Source organism: Gossypium raimondii, chromosome 8 (assembly GCF_025698545.1).
Source record: "Gossypium raimondii isolate GPD5lz chromosome 8, ASM2569854v1, whole genome shotgun sequence".
Lineage (NCBI taxonomy): Eukaryota > Viridiplantae > Streptophyta > Magnoliopsida > Malvales > Malvaceae > Gossypium > Gossypium raimondii.
This window is the reverse complement of record NC_068572.1, coordinates 55,937,674-55,954,269: the sequence shown is the minus strand read 5'-3', so window position 1 is coordinate 55,954,269 and position 16,596 is coordinate 55,937,674. Positions and strand designations below refer to the sequence as shown.

General features: G+C 33.7%; 1 protein-coding gene and 1 long non-coding RNA gene across 10 annotated transcripts; both read left to right on the top strand.

Moving 5' to 3' along the window:
• Positions 1 to 1,659: 1,659 nt before the first annotated feature.
• On the top strand, positions 1,660 to 7,527 carry LOC105792313 (protein CHROMATIN REMODELING 8). Of its 4 annotated transcripts, none has more exons than XM_012620825.2 (8): positions 1,660 to 1,800; positions 2,101 to 2,300; positions 2,411 to 2,977; positions 3,141 to 3,540; positions 3,753 to 4,626; positions 4,777 to 5,386; positions 5,509 to 5,979; positions 6,493 to 7,527. In XM_012620825.2, the coding sequence occupies exons 2-8, from the start codon at positions 2,211 to 2,213 to the stop codon at positions 7,156 to 7,158; spliced, it is 3,678 nt and encodes a 1,225-aa protein (XP_012476279.1). In that variant the 5' UTR covers positions 1,660 to 1,800; positions 2,101 to 2,210; the 3' UTR covers positions 7,159 to 7,527. The 4 variants fall into 4 exon arrangements, with proteins under 4 accessions (XP_012476279.1, XP_012476278.1, XP_052490493.1 ...); XM_012620824.2 differs by having other exon boundaries at positions 1,702 to 1,920; XM_052634533.1 differs by having other exon boundaries at positions 1,702 to 2,300; positions 3,756 to 4,626.
• Positions 7,528 to 8,018: 491 nt separating this feature from the next.
• On the top strand, positions 8,019 to 12,229 carry LOC105792316 (uncharacterized). Of its 6 annotated transcripts, XR_008198534.1 has the most exons (4): positions 8,089 to 8,508; positions 9,082 to 10,419; positions 11,827 to 11,983; positions 12,084 to 12,229. It is a non-coding gene; the product is annotated as an uncharacterized LOC105792316 (long non-coding RNA). The 6 variants fall into 6 exon arrangements; XR_008198536.1 differs by lacking the exons at positions 11,827 to 11,983; positions 12,084 to 12,229 and adding an exon at positions 8,019 to 8,072 and having other exon boundaries at positions 8,255 to 8,508; positions 9,082 to 10,929; XR_008198533.1 differs by lacking the exon at positions 12,084 to 12,229 and having other exon boundaries at positions 11,827 to 12,064.
• The last annotated feature ends 4,367 nt before the right edge of the window (positions 12,230 to 16,596 follow it).

The window sequence follows — 16,596 nt, the reverse complement described above, 5'->3', positions numbered from 1 at the left end:
TCATTTCTCCTTCTATTTTTCCAATTTCGACAAAGACCTTTCAAGATATGATAAAACATGACATAAACGATCATTTGAAGTAAAAGCTGTTATCATTATGAAATTCAAAATAGGATAACTAAAGCCAAACTTGTCTTAAAAATAAAAATCAATTTTATTAAATGCCAAATATGATATTATAACGTGGGAAAGAATTTTATGAAGGAAAGCAAATGTTACTTGTAAGTCACAAGGCCTAGAGGGGAAAAAAAACAAAATAAAAAAGCCCGAGGATATCACAAAGCAATAAAGTAGTTGAAAGTGTTCTTTCAATATAATTATGTAGTGTACTCAATAGAATATTGATGTTAAGATTTGTAATGTAATGTTATGTTAAAATTTTTTTATGAATTTTTTAGTATTTTTTTGTCTATATTTAAAATAAAATTTATTAATAAAAAATAAATTATATAAAATTTATCTAATCAAATAAAAAATACAATTATGATAAATTCCGTCGTTAGAACTATTATATTGCCTAGAGTACGATTATGGGTGGACCTCATACAAATTGTTATATGCTTGAAATAGCGCAAAAGTATTATTCAATATCTAAACCGACACCCATGATGATATGCTCAACGCGTGCGTCTTAATAGTTAATCTAATATTGGCGAACATTAGGATAATATAGTTCATTTCTCCCATCAAATTTAACACTATGAAGGTGATTGAGATTCTTTGATTATAGTAGAATATCTTAAATATTGTCAGAAAATTTAGTTAGATTAATGTTACTCAACGATGTAAAAACACATAAGTGTTATGTTCAGTATGCTTTTAACAATAATATGATGGTAATATCGTCATCAAGTATGATGTGCACATAAACGTGAACATTTAACACAATTACAAATAAAATATTTTATGATATTAATTATATTAATCAAATATACATATACCAACAAAGTATAAATTCATATGCATATTGATTAATTTTCAATAAAATCTTAATAAGATATCTCATGCGATTGATGTGATCCAAACGATTACTCGCTTAAATATTAAATATAACTACTATTATTAGAAAAAAACAACACTTATAATGCAATATATTTATTTATTTCATTGATTACTTATTGGGATGCTCAGTATAGTGCTTCGTAATAACAAAATTGATAAACTTATATATATGTTTTGTCCAAATCCAAATTAATGAACCGTGGAAGATACATTATTACGATCAATTAGATTCAATACAATCAACTAAATTTAATATTTTATTTTTAAATCAATAATGATGTCAACATTTGGACTAATATTTTAAATCAAGCAAATAGGAAGACTTAATTTTATCATTTCAAATACATAATCATATATTCGTATTCAATAACTATATTAAACTTTAATTAAATCTAAAATTCAATCAAATTAAACCTTTAAATTAAGAGCCTACACTCCTAATATTATTCTCTCTATACACAAAATTCGAATCTTTGCTTAAGAAATATGCAACCCTCATGGCTCGAGCAAACAATCGGTGACCATAATTAAATTTCAAACTTAACTAGACCAGGAAATTTAGACCTATAGGTGGGTTGAAACGCACATGTACGACGGCGTTTTAATAAAAAATACGAAATTGAATTTTTCTTTTCCTTGCGGAGGAAGACAGAAACAGCGAGCGTAACGAAAATAAAATCCACTTTGTTCCTAATACGACCTCCATTTGGGTCGTATCGAAGCCACAGAGAGAAAAAACTGGAGGGGGAGCAAAGGGATACTGGAAAGAGACGGCGCAAAGCAAAATCGAATGAACCGGTGAAATAAGAAAAAAAATTCTTGATTTGTTTCTGATTTATCATTAATAATAATCTTGAAGAACAAATCAAATTTAAATTTAAATTTCTCTTTTGCAACGATTGTTATTGCAAGTTTTGGGTATGTCGACGAGCTCTTCATCAAATGCTTTACTTTTCATTTAAGGAAAAAAAGAGGAATTATTTCTGAATATTTGTTTGTTTTTAATTTCTTTTATCATATGAGCATCTTAGGTTAATAGTTTGGGCAGGAATTTGACTTAATCGAATCAATTACGGAATTATACATTTTCTTTTGCAGTTGAAATTGGGGGGCGAAATTGGTGTGTTGAAGAAAGAATATATCGTGATTTTGATTTGTTTATTTATATGATGAGATTGTAGCTGAGGTTTTTTTAAGGTAAATTTTTGATGGAGGAAGAGGAGGATAGGATATTGTTGAGTAGTTTAGGTGTTACGTCCGCAAATCCTGAGGATATCGAACGGGATGTATTAGCCAAGGTATCAGCTCTGATCTCTGTTATCAATTCGATTTTAAAATGTTACTGTTTTGTTGATAATGCTGTTGAGGTGTGGAGATTTTGACGGTGGATAATTGTGTTGAATGCCAGGCGGAAAACAATGCTTTGGATGGTAGTGAAGTAGGAGGGAGCACTGAGGAGGAACCGGCCGATAAGTTGGAAGGGAACAACCCATCGTCGTCGGCCAATCAGGTGAAACTCTTGAATAAATTGAGGGCTGTGGAATTCGAAATTGATGCTGTTGCATCCACTGTTGAAGAAAGGAAAGATGTCACAAGTGGTGACCATGATGCGAAGGATGAGCATGTGGAGGAAGGGAATAGAGAGGATGATGATGAAAGTGCTATGCAGTTACATTCGCGTGATTCAACCCTTCAACGTGCCTTAGCTACTGATAGGCTAAAGAGTCTCAAAAACACTAAGGCCCAACTTGAGAAAGAACTGTCGGGGTTACTCAAAGAAAGTTCGTCCGAGGGTGTAAAGCATGACAAGTTGATAAAAGACCTGGTGAAGGAAGAGCCTAGGCTGAAAAGGAAGTCAAAAGAAATCCAAAAGCCTAGCAAAACTAAACAAAAGCGGAAGAAATCAGTTTCTTTTAATGATGATGTTGATTTTGATGCAGTGTTGGATGCAGCATCTGCAGGATTTGTGGAAACTGTAAGTTAATCATGGTTCCTAATATTCTGTTACTTTTTGGCTTGCGAGACACTTTTTAGTTAGGGAGAAGGGATTAGATGGTTATTACATATGTCTGCAATAAATATATATAGATATAGGGAGAAGGGAGAATGCTGCTAATACCATACTATTTCTGGCTTAGGAAAGGGATGAACTGGTGCGGAAGGGGATATTAACCCCTTTTCATAAGCTTAAGGGATTTGAGCGCCGTCTTCAACAGCCTGGTACATCAAATGAGCACAGTGTTCCTTATGAAGAAGATGAGAAAGATGATATTGTTTCTGCTAGTGTTGCTAGAGTTGCAAAGTCGATATCAGAGGCTGCACAAGTTCGCCCATCAACAAAACTACTTGAGCCTGATGCTTTGCCAAAGCTTGATGCACCCACCTTTCCTTTTCAAAGGCTAAAAAAGTCTTTAAAGTTTTCTCAGTCAAAAGAAGTAGAGGAGAATAAAGGCTCAAAACGGAAAAAGAAGAGGCCTTTGCCTGACAAGAAATGGAGAAAGCGGATCTCTCGTGAGGAAAGAGATATGGAAGTGGGAGGTATGCTCAGCTTAATTATTGCTAATTGACTAGGCATTTTTTGACTGCTTTAACCATTATCTCTTTCCGAGTTTGTTCATAATAGTTGTGAAACAATCTGGTTATTATGAACGATTGGGTGCAACTGTTTTGGTTTTTGTTGAACATATGTGGTTTGCATTTTCAGCTGAAACTTGTTTTTCTTTAATGTAAATTTCTTAAATTTTGTGCAGAAGATGTGAGGGATAACTTGACTTCCCATGATGAAGAGGAAGACCAAGAGGGCTCGGAGGATATGGATGATAATGACCCTGCTTATGTAACACTTGAAGGCGGGCTAAAAATCCCTGAAACCATTTTTAGCAAGCTTTTTGACTATCAGAAAGTGGGAGTACAGTGGATGTGGGAACTACATTGTCAAAGAGCAGGTGGGATCATTGGGGATGAAATGGGTCTTGGCAAGACTGTCCAGGTCTTGTCTTTTCTTGGAGCTTTGCACTTCAGTAACATGTATGAGCCAAGCATTGTTGTCTGCCCTGTAACACTCTTACGACAATGGAAAAGGGAGGCACGTAGATGGTATCCAAAATTTCATGTCGAGATACTACATGATTCTGCTCAAGATCCTGCTTACAAGAAGAATCAAGCCAAATCTAATGAAGAAAGTGACTATGAAAGTGAAGGATCAGTGGACAGCGACTATGAAGGGAACTTGTCTTCTAAAAGCAGCAAAAAATGGGATTCTTTGATAAATAGAGTTTTGCGGTCAAAATCTGGGTTGTTGATTACAACTTATGAGCAACTCCGAGTGATAGGGGAAAAGTTGCTTGACATAGAATGGGGTTATGCAGTTTTGGATGAAGGACATCGAATCCGAAATCCAAATGCTGAAATCACTCTGGTTTGTAAACAGCTTCAAACAGTTCACCGTATAATAATGACCGGTGCACCAATTCAGAACAAGCTTAGTGAACTATGGTCATTATTTGATTTTGTTTTCCCTGGGAAGTTGGGTGTCTTACCTGTATTTGAGGCAGAGTTTGCAGTCCCTATATCTGTTGGTGGATATGCCAATGCTTCACCATTACAGGTATCAACAGCCTACAGGTGCGGATCATGTATCTCTAAAAAATTCAGTTTATTTTTAAAACAAGTTGGAAGAAGTAGAACCTGTTGTTGCCTTGGGTTTCTTTGTACTGAAATCTTTCATTGTTCGTTATGATTGTTTTCTGAAATTTTAAATTGGATAATGTGCAGATGTGCTGTTGTCCTCCGTGATTTGGTCATGCCATATCTACTCCGGCGCGTGAAGGCTGATGTGAATGCCCATCTGCCTAAAAAGGCAGAACATGTACTTTTTTGTAGCCTTACTGCCGAACAAAGATCTGTCTATAGAGCATTTCTTGCTAGCTCAGATGTGGAACAAATACTGGATGGGGGTAGAAATTCTCTTTATGGAATTGATGTGATGCGTAAGATCTGTAACCATCCTGATCTGCTTGAGAGAGAACATTCCTGCCAGAATCCAGATTACGGAAATCCTGAACGGAGTGGGAAAATGAAAGTGGTTGCCCAAGTTCTCCAGGTTTGGAAGGATCAGGGCCATCGTGTCCTTTTGTTTGCTCAAACACAGCAAATGCTTGACATTCTTGAAAACTTCTTAACTACAAGTGGCTATTGCTATCGACGAATGGATGGACATACTCCCGTAAAACAGAGAATGGCTTTAATAGATGAATTCAACAACTCCGATGATATATTTATTTTCATTTTGACTACGAAAGTAGGTGGTTTAGGAACAAATTTAACTGGAGCTAACAGGGTGATCATCTTTGACCCTGATTGGAACCCGTCAACGGACATGCAGGTATCTTTTGACTGACTTCTTTTTCATTGACATAGTGTTTAAGGTATATAATACATGCGGATATTTCTATTAGAATGTTAACTTTTCAAAACTGTTGCGGTGATGGCTTTCACCGCTGACAGGCAAGGGAGCGTGCTTGGCGTATTGGTCAGAAAAGAGACGTAACTGTTTATAGATTGATTACTCGTGGAACAATCGAAGAGAAGGTGTACCATCGGCAGATTTACAAACATTTTCTTACCAATAAGATACTGAAGAACCCTCAGCAGAGAAGATTCTTTAAAGCTCGAGACATGAAGGATCTTTTCGTTCTGAATGATGAAGGAGAGAATGGGTCGACCGAAACATCTAATATTTTCAGTCAGTTGTCAGAAGATGTAAATATCGTTGTTATGCAGAAAGATAAGCAGCATAAGCAGGAACATTTGAGAGCAGCTGGTTCTCATTCTGATCATGGTGGTGGTAGAAACGGCAATAGCTTAAACGGCATTCATTCAAAGAGGAAAGGAAAAGAAAAAGATGATCATAGTGATGGTGAAGTAGATGAAGAAAAAAATATTTTGAGGAGCCTTTTTGATGCCCAAGGAATACATGTAAGATATGTCTCTCTATCTAACATTAACATTATCATGGAGGTATGAACTAGGAGTTAGATTGCATTTTGCCCTCTCTACTAAAAAATTGAGCAAATTAGTCATTGTAGGTTAAATCAAAGTGCAAATTGATTCTTTTTGTTAAAAATTTCATCCATTTGTGCTATTAAAAATTGACAAAATTAAAGGAATAACCAGACAGTAACACATGGCGCATCATGTGTACTTTATGCTAATGTATACGGACCGGTATTTGACAGTAAAAATGGATGAAATTTTTAACAGAAAGATTAACTTGCACATCTAATGTACATTAATTAATTTACTCATTTTTTAAGTAAAAGGGCAAAATACAATCCGATTCTTGGGGCATAGTACTTTTACCACAATTTTTGGTTTTATTGAATATATTCATGTTTAATATAAATTTATTGATAAATGGATTATATTAACTCCATTGATTCTGATAAAACATTTTTCCCACAATTTGTTTGTTTTTCTTTTTTCTCTTAGAGTGCTGTGAACCATGATGCCATAGTGAATGCCAATGATGAAGAGAAGGTGAGGCTTGAGGAACAGGCTTCACAAGTGGCACAAAGAGCAGCGGAAGCATTACGACAATCACGAATGCTTCGAAGCCATGATAGTATTTCCGTTCCTACTTGGACTGGGAAATCTGGAGCTGCCGGTGCACCGTCAGCAGTTCGAAAGAAATTCGGCTCGGCTTTGAACGCTCAGTTAGTAAAACCCTCAGGTGAGTCATCTAGTACCGGCATAGCAGCTGGGGCTGCTGCTGGCAAGGCATTATCTTCAGCAGAATTGCTAGCTCGAATCCGCGGAAACCAAGAACAAGCCATTGGTGCTGGACTTGAACATCAGTTCGGATCGGTTTCAAGTTCGTCGAACACCACAAGACCCTCCATTAACAGGACTTCTAGGTCCTGGTCATCTTCTAACGTATCCAGCGTGCAGCCTGAGGTACTAATACGTCAGATATGTACATTCATACAACAAAAAGGCGGCAGCACGGATTCAGCCAGCATCGTGGATCATTTCAAGGACCGAATACCATCAAACAATCTGCCTTTGTTTAAGAATCTATTGAAGGAAATTGCTAAACTAGAAAAAGATCCGAACGGATCACGTTGGGTTCTAAAGCCAGAGTATCGGCAGCAATAATCTGTTTATTCCGAGACTCGTTGCTTCGACAGCATTCATAACAATTCAGTGTTCATAAGCAGTTTGAACATTCATGTCTGGCATCACGATCGACGTGGTTGTGGCAGTAGTGTATGCAAGTCCCAGGGGGAAAATGAAGAGAGGATGGAGTCAGCCTATAAATTTTTTGATGCACTTAATTTTTCACTACCACAAATGTTTTTCACTGTATAGAGTAAACCACAGTTTCTCCCCTGAGGTATTTTGTTTTGCTATTTAGCTGATCCAAAAGGAATTGTAGGTTTATTTTTTAATGTTTCGGCTTTTTCATTTTTCTTAAAATATGTACGGCATTTGTGTCTAATGCAAATCTGGACATGATTCTCAAAATATATATATATATATATATATTAAAATCTTGAAAATAATTGATATGGGATACATATTTATATTCGATATTTACATCCAAAATTATGGCTTTGACCAGGGATTAAACCAGTAAACGAAATTTAACCTTTTATTAAATAAATTTATCCATAGGAGGGTTAATTATTTCGACGGGTAGGATCCAAGTTTTTATAATATGGATATAAACCGTGTTTAAAATTTAAGCAATGTGTATTAAATATATTCAATTAAATTGAACTAATATTTAATGCCTAAAATTAAAGTTTAAACTGATAGAATAACCTAATTGACATGATATTGATATTTTAAAATTTTCGATTTTCAATTTTTTTAATTTAGGGACTAATTTAAATTTTGGACCATAGTTTGAGGACTAATCAACGTATTTTCTTCCTACTACTAACCGTTAGGGATTTTGGTTTGGTCCAAAGACTCCAAAATAAACTGCAAGATTTTTGCGCGCAGCAAAGACCGCGAAAACTTTACCCTCCAAAAAAAAAAAAAAAAAAACTTCAACACGTAATCTCGTACGTTTTAAATTTTCTCGATCGAACTGTTTCTAAAACCCTAGGGTTTCCCCAAATTTATCTCTAATTTCTTTTTTTTCTTTTTTTTTTCAAATTTCAAATCCTATGGAAGAAATTATTGGCAAGGAGAAAATGCCGGTTTTTAGGCGGTTGGCTGATTACCTGTTGAATTTTGATTGCAGGTAATGGCTTGAAGTACCTGTATTCATGGTTCTCTTACTCTTTATATCGATCCGTGAAGCTGTTTCGATGCTTTGATCCGATCTCCGATTCTCTTTCGATCTGCTGCTCTCGAACTCTTCACTCCCGTCAATGGATCCTTCTCTCACTCTTCGTATCGATCAGTGAAGCTGCTTCGATGCTTTGAACCGATCTCCAATTCTCATTGATATGCTGCTCTTCAGATCTTGACTCCCGTTCATGGATCCTTCAAGAGGTTTTCTTAAACCTTAATCTGTGTTGTTATTTTATTTTGTTTCTTCATTTGGTTAGTAAGGGAAGAAATTAGGGAAAAATGGAGTATAAAATACCGTTGAAGGCCAAACTTAGTTAACTTTATAAACATTTTTCCTAAATAAATCTATATGAACCTTTTGATATTTTATTTTATTTGTTTGGAATTATCGAGGTATTTGAGAATGAGGTTTAGGAATGTCTATCGTATTTGATGTTATCGATCTCACCAGAATAGAAGAGACATATTAGGCAATAGGCACTAAGAACATTTGAGGTTCTTGTAATTGAAAAGAAGTCTGATGTATTGGCCACAACTTACCATGTCATGATTTTCAACTCCAAAATATTTTCCCTATGCTTTAGAGTTTCCTAGGTATTATTTGAAAATTTGCACGCTGACATGTAGTTCAAGAGCTTTCAACATTGTTTATCCATGGCGATTAAAATTTGCTTTCTTTTTTAACTTTGTAAAAGGGCATTATACGAGACTTTATGCTTCCATCAATGGTGCAAATTCATTGGTTGACAGTTGACGTCTACCTTTTGGTTGTAGGTTTTGTACCCATGATGATGATGAATGAATGCTGGGTACCGGTTATCATGATGCACTTTCATTTCTATGCATGCAGTTTGTGCTTCATTTGGATGCATGGTAGGAAGGCATTCCCACCTCTGTGAAGTATGATTGGGTCCAATGCCATTTTGAGGCTTCGGCTCAGTGGAATCACATCTCACCATCCATCCAAATGGTGCATTGAGCAAATTTACTAGTTTGTTATGTTGACCAAAGGACCTTATTTACCCAGCTTCTCACCATGCTTCAGTTTGTTTCTAGTTTTACTCTTGCATCCTACATATATATGCTACATTTAGCTGGACAAAATGCTCTAGCATTAGTAGCAAACCACCTCCTGAAGCTTCATTGAGAACTCGTTGTGGATGTGCTTTAAGGCCCATCAGGTTCAGATTTCTACTTGTCCTTCTTTAGAATGAAAGATATTCTTTGAAGCAGCTTGTAGCTGAGTTTGGTGCCTTGCAGGCATTGCTTGAGTTGACACATGAAATCAACATGGAGCACATATTTGTAGTTGGAAACTTTTAAAAGTAGTTTGAGATGGTTCTAGTTAAGTATCTTTTCTTTCATAGGTTAAGCATCATTCTGGGGTTTATCACATTAAAATATTATTAGTAGTTAGTATCATTTTAAATTTTTCTTCTGGAACATGATGTGAATATTTTCATTTGGAAACAAAAATACATCTATCGATTTATGCTCTTATTAAGAACTTTTCCTGTATTGAAGTTTTCTTCAAGCGGGTGCAGTATATTTTAACTTGGTTAAGATTTGACACTATTTGTCAGATAAATATACGAGAATTTGCTTTCTTTTTTAACTTTGTAAAAGGGCATTATACGAGACTTTATGCTTCCATCAATGGTGCAAATTCATTGGTTGACAGTTGACGTCTACTTTTTGGTTGTAGGTTTTGTACCCATCATGATGATGAATGAATGCTGGGTACCGGTTATCATGATGCACTTTCATTTCTATGCATGCAGTTTGTGCTTCATTTGGATGCATGGTAGGAAGGCATTCCCACCTCTGTGAAGTATGATTGGGTCCAATGCCATTTTGAGGCTTCGGCTCAGTGGAATCACATCTCACCATCCATCCAAATGGTGCATTGAGCAAATTTACTAGTTTGTTATGTTGACCAAAGGACCTTATTTACCCAGCTTCTCACCATGCTTCAGTTTGTTTCTAGTTTTACTCTTGCATCCTACATATATATGCTACATTTAGCTGGACAAAATGCTCTGGCATCAGTAGCAAGCCACCTCCTGAAGCTTCATTGAGAACTCGTTGTGGATGTGCTTTTAGGCCAATCAGGTTCAGATTTCTACTTGTCCTTCTTTAGAATGAAAGATATTCTTTGAAGCAGCTTGTAGCTGAGTTTGGTGCCTTGCAGGCATTGCTTGAGTTGACACATGAAATCAACATGGAGCACTTATTTGTAGTTGGAAACTTTTAAAAATAGTTTGAGATGGTTCTAGTTAAGTATCTTTTCTTTCATAGGAATCTCTAAGGAAAAACACAATTCTTTGCTTGCAAATCTATGTAAAGAGAGAAAGTCCTTTATATGGTCTCATACTAACTTGGCTGATCTGTCTTATGGCCTAGAGTTTTAGGTTGATGAAATTTAGCACATGATTGTAAAAATCAGTTGAATTGAGTCACATGACCATTTGCTCTAGCCATTAGTCCTGTTAGGGGACTGGATTTATTCATCTAAACATGATGCTTACACCAGTAAATAAGATTTGGGGTGACAAGCTGTGACAATTGTATCTGACCTTTGATTTAATTGAAGATGTGGGATAAGAAGTTAATATTAGAGAAGATCATGCTTCTATCCTGTCTTTACCTCCCTACAATCTCTACTGTGAATTCTTCTCATTGACTGAGTTCGCAAGTATCACCATCTGTGAGATCTGATGCTACATCTATATTATCTGATATTGTTACGTCAATTGTATTTTCATACTAACTGGAGAAAGAGAACGTAGGACCAATAAGGTTATTGTTATGATATCTGTACAGATATGACCTCTAGTAGGGTTATATGGAGAGACTGGATTCTCCTTGTTGCTAGGATAATTAATTGTTGAATGATTCGTTTTTGGGGTCCATGATGTTGTAGACTAGGGGGGTCATCAATAACTGGTAGGAGTTTGTCATATTTGCATTAATCTCTCATAAATGTAATAAGATTTGTCGGAAGACCATTTAAACCTTTTAGAGAATAGGGTACTTTTGTTTATGCCATAAGGTGGAAAGCTTTCATCAGGTCCATGTCTTGGCTATTTTGCCTTCATTTCATAGCCCATTGTGTCCTATTTCCCTGTAGCTATTTGTTATATCCTTAAAGGTTTCCTTGACATTATCCATTTGATCAGATTGCATATACTTGTTATATTGGATGCCAAAATTGAATATGCATACATGCTTCTAATGGTGAGAGCATTGATACATATAGGCAGGTGTTTAATATTGTGTATGGTTTATTGGTTTCTCTAGTTTCATAACCAGTTTCATACTTTTAAAACCATGCTCAGTTGATTATATCTACATCTGAGAAAACTAAATAATGGTACGAATTCTTGGACATGAATTGCTTGAATAATTTGAAAGAGAAGTGCCTAAAAGTACGATTAGATTAGCATATATCCCGGCAGCTAGTTCTACCTGATTTTGAGCGCTTTTATACCATAAAAAACAATAGATGTTCTTTGGCAGTTCTCATCTATGTGGGCTCATCAGTTATCTGGATGCCAACTACCAAGCAAAGCCACCCTGCCTAAAACCTCCCTGGCCAACCCCAGGTGCTGATGTCTCCATCCGGTCCATGCAACCATGACCTCTCAACATCATTTCTTGCTAGCTGATAGTTCAGGTTTCGTACTCGAAAAACCGTTTCCTAACCCTTGTTTTTACATTTCCACTTTTTTTCAACAATGATGATTATTCTCTTTAACTAGATTTTTTTTCTTCAGACTCTTAGCCATTCATCAAATAGAAGAATTATAATGAATGTACTTGAGAGGTCCCTCTATTATAGGGATTTGATCAAATTAATCCCTCTATTATTAAATGGATCAATTTAATCCATGTAATATTAAAAAGAATCAAATAAGGCTAAATTGGAAGTTTTATGTTTTCGTAAATAAAATCTTTTGTCTGAAATTGAGTTGTAATTGAAAAAAGTAATTTTAAGACATTTTTATATGGTAACTGTTAACTCTGCTACAAATTGGATTTGTTATTCTTTTAATGGTATAGAAATTAAATTGATCCATTTAATAATAGAATGATTAATTTAATCTAGTCCTTACAATATAGGGACCTTTCATGTACTTTAACAGAAGAATTATAGAAACCAGAAGGATTATTTCTTCTTCCAAAATTCAGGTATGAGATGGGTAAGTAGCAAGAGTGTCTTCTTTTACTCCCATTTAGATTGATGCTTTTGGCTTTTAGAGTTTTACTATTGTATGATGAGAAAATTATACTATTTACAATAAGTAGAATTCTTATATTTCATGAGTTAGGAAAAGAAAATCAGGTGAAGTAAAAGAAAGTTAAAATATATCATATACTTGTATGTTTTATTCTCTTCACAAATTTAGAATTTAGTCTATTTATTTTTACTTTTAGGAATTTAATTTTTCTACGATTTCAAAATCAAGTTCCATTGTTAACACTGCTAATTTATTTTTTGTTAAATTGGTTGGTGTGACATTATGAAATAAATAAAATACTATGTAACTAAAAAGATGACGTCGTAATAAATTTGAATTTAATAAAATAATTTTAACAGTGTTAACAGTTGAATTCGGATTTTGAAATTTGAAAAGTAGAGAAACAAAATTTCTATAAATAAAAATAAAAAATTAAATTCCAAATATACGAAGAATATAGAAATTTATGATATATTTTAACAAAAAAAACCATTCAAATTGATATTGACAAAATAAACCTTATGAAATAAGTTAATCATGTGATGTCATGCTTTCAAAACTTCCCCTTTAATTTATTAGGAGCAATCAAATTAGGTAATCCATCACAGGGTATGATATGTAATATTATAATAAAAATCTCATCGTATGGGGTATAGGAATCTTTGTACAGGGGTCTTTTTTTAACAGAATCCTTGAGAGGAATATGCGTCACTGCAAGAATTAAATAAACGAGAATGAAATCCTTTTACACAAATAAACATGGAAATTATTCCATTTGAGGTTAATACATGATTTTGAAAGCTTCTCAAGTTCACATATAAAATCTCATTTGTGGTCAAATTCAAGTAACCTGTAAACCCCAAATCTCTTATTTAAATGCAAGTATTCCCACACAAGAAAATTTGCTGTTAACTTTATATTAAAGAATATATTAGATGTTATGTTACTACCATACTTGATTTTCTCTCTTGTTTTGATTATATTTTTTGTGTGTATTTTATTGCTATTTATTCTAGAATTTCATGAAAAGAAGCAAATCAGAAGACCAGAACATAATAATTATTATTTAAGTTTAGCTAGTTTTTAATAATTATTCTGAGTTGTTATTAGGAAAAGCATTGACCAATTTACCGGTTAAGTTTTGTTAAAGGTAGTTTAAATTAAGGTTTTAGAATAAATTTATTGATTAAATTGATTAGATTATTGGTTTGATCAGTCGATTGAATAGTCGGATTTGATTAGATAAATTATTAAAAATTATTCTTTAAAAATAAAAATTAGTTCAACCGATATTTTGGTCCAATTTAATTTTTTCGTACCCATTTGTAAGCCAACCAATTCAACCCTTCTTATCATATCAATACTCTAATTGACTTCCGTCTAATTCAAACAATATTGGCTTAAACTGTTTGCTATATGATTCTATATGTTACAAATTACTCAATCATTTCCATCGCAAATCTTTAGATCCAATGACTTAAGGAGCTTTGATTCCTTGAGTAGAACAATTGCATCACAAGAAGTTGGATTGATTGTAGGTTAGTTCATAGGAGCTACCTGCCAAAATAATCATAATTGACATGGTGGAAGAAAATAGGTGAATTTGAACATACAAGCTTAATAATTTTGGTTTGGATTAGGTTTCTTGTTTGTGTGTGAATCCCAAAGTTTAAATCCAAGGTGCCATCACAGACTTGAAAGATGTTATCAGCGTAGCTTAGGACAGATTTATAGCAGTAAAAGTATTATAAATAGATTGTATTTTATTCTTTTATTAAAAGAAAATATTTAAATTAATCTTTATAAATTAGATTAAGAAGTAAATTGATTGTTCTATTAAATTTTTCATCAATTTTTACTATTAAAAATCGGTCTTTATACATAGTCATGAGGTACATATAGCACGTCACATATCACCGCTTAATTATGCTATCAATCATGCCAATTTTTAATAATAGAAATAGATGAAATATAATCTAACACCTAATATAACTTAACTAAAATATTGCATATGCATCCTTTCTTAATTTTAATAAATAATAATGAGAATTGGTAGGACATGTTTATATTATATAGAATCTCAGAATGATTGATTGATTGATAGATATATCATTGAAAACATTAGTATATTTGTCGATATTTGGACAGCAAAGCAGTTCAAGATAGAGACATGTCTTCTTTGGAGTAAAATCTTTTACTTGTTATAAGCATATAGTTTTTATTCTAATTGATTTATATATGTAAATTTCTTTCAAATGATCATAGCTGAAAGAAGAATTTGTCTTAGGTTATTTACTAAATATATATAATACATGCATCTATTGAATATATAGGTTTATATGTCTAAAAATTCTTACTTTTCTCATTTGATATATGACATATTAGGCTTGGAGTCATGATTAGTTTATTCAATTTATTTCACTTACGAAATTATTTTTATTATTTTACATTTTGCTTATATGTCTAAAAGTGGTGTTTTTATTTTAAATTTCGGATAATATGAATTTTGATTCTTAAATTTTGCAATTAGGTACATTTTAGTACTGTATTTTTTTAACTGCTTTTGGTACTTAAATTTGATAATTAAATTTATTTTAATTTTGAACTTGAAAATTATAAAAGATTGATGATGTGGTATTTTGAGATTTCGTCACATCATCATTTGAAAATTTAAAACTTATATAAATTTTCAAGTGATGACATAGTACAATCTTAGAATGTTGCATATAATGTTCTAATAATTAGACCAATGGTTAAACTAGTCAAACCATTGGTTCATGATTCAATCAGTTTGATTAGTTTAATTGCTATATCAACAATAATTAAATAATTAATTTAAAACTCATAAAATTTTACAAAATAGAAAATTTTATTAAATCTAATTAACCTGTTTAGCTATTGGTTTTTGTCTCAATTTTTTTTATTGGTTTCAAGCAGTTTCCAATTTAAGTGGTCCAATCGGTTCGACCAACTAATCCAGTCATTCCAAGAACACTGATCACATCACAAATCTTAATAGAATCTAAATTTAGGGATCAAAATGAATCTAGTTGTCAATATTAAAGGCCAAAAATTATATAATCCCTTCAAATTTTCTATGGTTATTATTTCACGTGGAACTAATGCAATCCGTACTTCCATTATTTACAAAATAATGATCTTTCTTGGCTTAGACATCACGGATGCCCCCAGATGACGATGATTATTATAACCGTGAGTCTAATTGCTCTCTCTCCTCTCTTTCCCTCTCCTATATGATTTATCTTCCTATCTTTTCTCCATTATTGAATATAGAAGTACCAGCCTACAGAGCTTTTAGATTTAAATTATTAGGGAAACAAACAAACATTTTGTTTAGATTTCAGTGGAAACAGGTTTAAGCTGCTTAACCACAAGATAAGGGCAGGGACAAGAGTAAAAAAACAATAACTTGCTCACTTCCATGACCATCAGATGATCTGAGATGAGTTTGTTGTTTTATAAATATTTTAGGGGACCAAAAAGCTTTTAACATCATGTTTACAGTAACCTGTTTAGATTAGGATAAGGGATGGAAAGCTTTAAAATCAGATTTATAGTTGTTATACACAAATCATCGTCAACCCGAAATCCGGATAAAATCTGGGTCGCCTACCTGCGACCTGGTCAAGCCCACCAGATGGTATATGTGCAAGGCATACAACGAAAGGACAGCCAGGGAGCTCGCAATATCAGCTCGCACGAGTCAAGGGGAGTTCGAGATCCCAACTTGCATATACCCGAGGAGTTCGCATGTAGGGGGCCGTGAGGTCTAGTAGGTGACCCAGAACGGTACACGTGTTCAACATGCCCAAGGCCTACTCAGGATGTCAGTCCCATGAACAGTGGGGGTCAAGTCCATGAACAGTGATAATATGTATAAATACTTGAATGTTCCACAAAAAATTACTCAACAATAGTAATGCAATGTTTGGATTAGAATGAGAGAAGGAAAAACACTAATCCTAGGTTTGGATGGAGTATTATTTTAAATTATATGTATTTTTATAAAAAAAGTTTCAGAGGAATT

Bases quoted from the DNA above. Each gene is read 5' to 3' on its own strand.
- LOC105792313 (XM_012620825.2), top strand. From the start codon at position 2,211: ATGGAGGAAGAGGAGGATAGGATATTGTTGAGTAGTTTAGGTGTTACG. The intron at 2,301-2,410 runs GTATCAGCTCTG...GTTGAATGCCAG, and splicing joins AACGGGATGTATTAGCCAAG to GCGGAAAACAATGCTTTGGA. The intron at 5,980-6,492 runs GTAAGATATGTC...TTTTTCTCTTAG, and splicing joins TTGATGCCCAAGGAATACAT to AGTGCTGTGAACCATGATGC.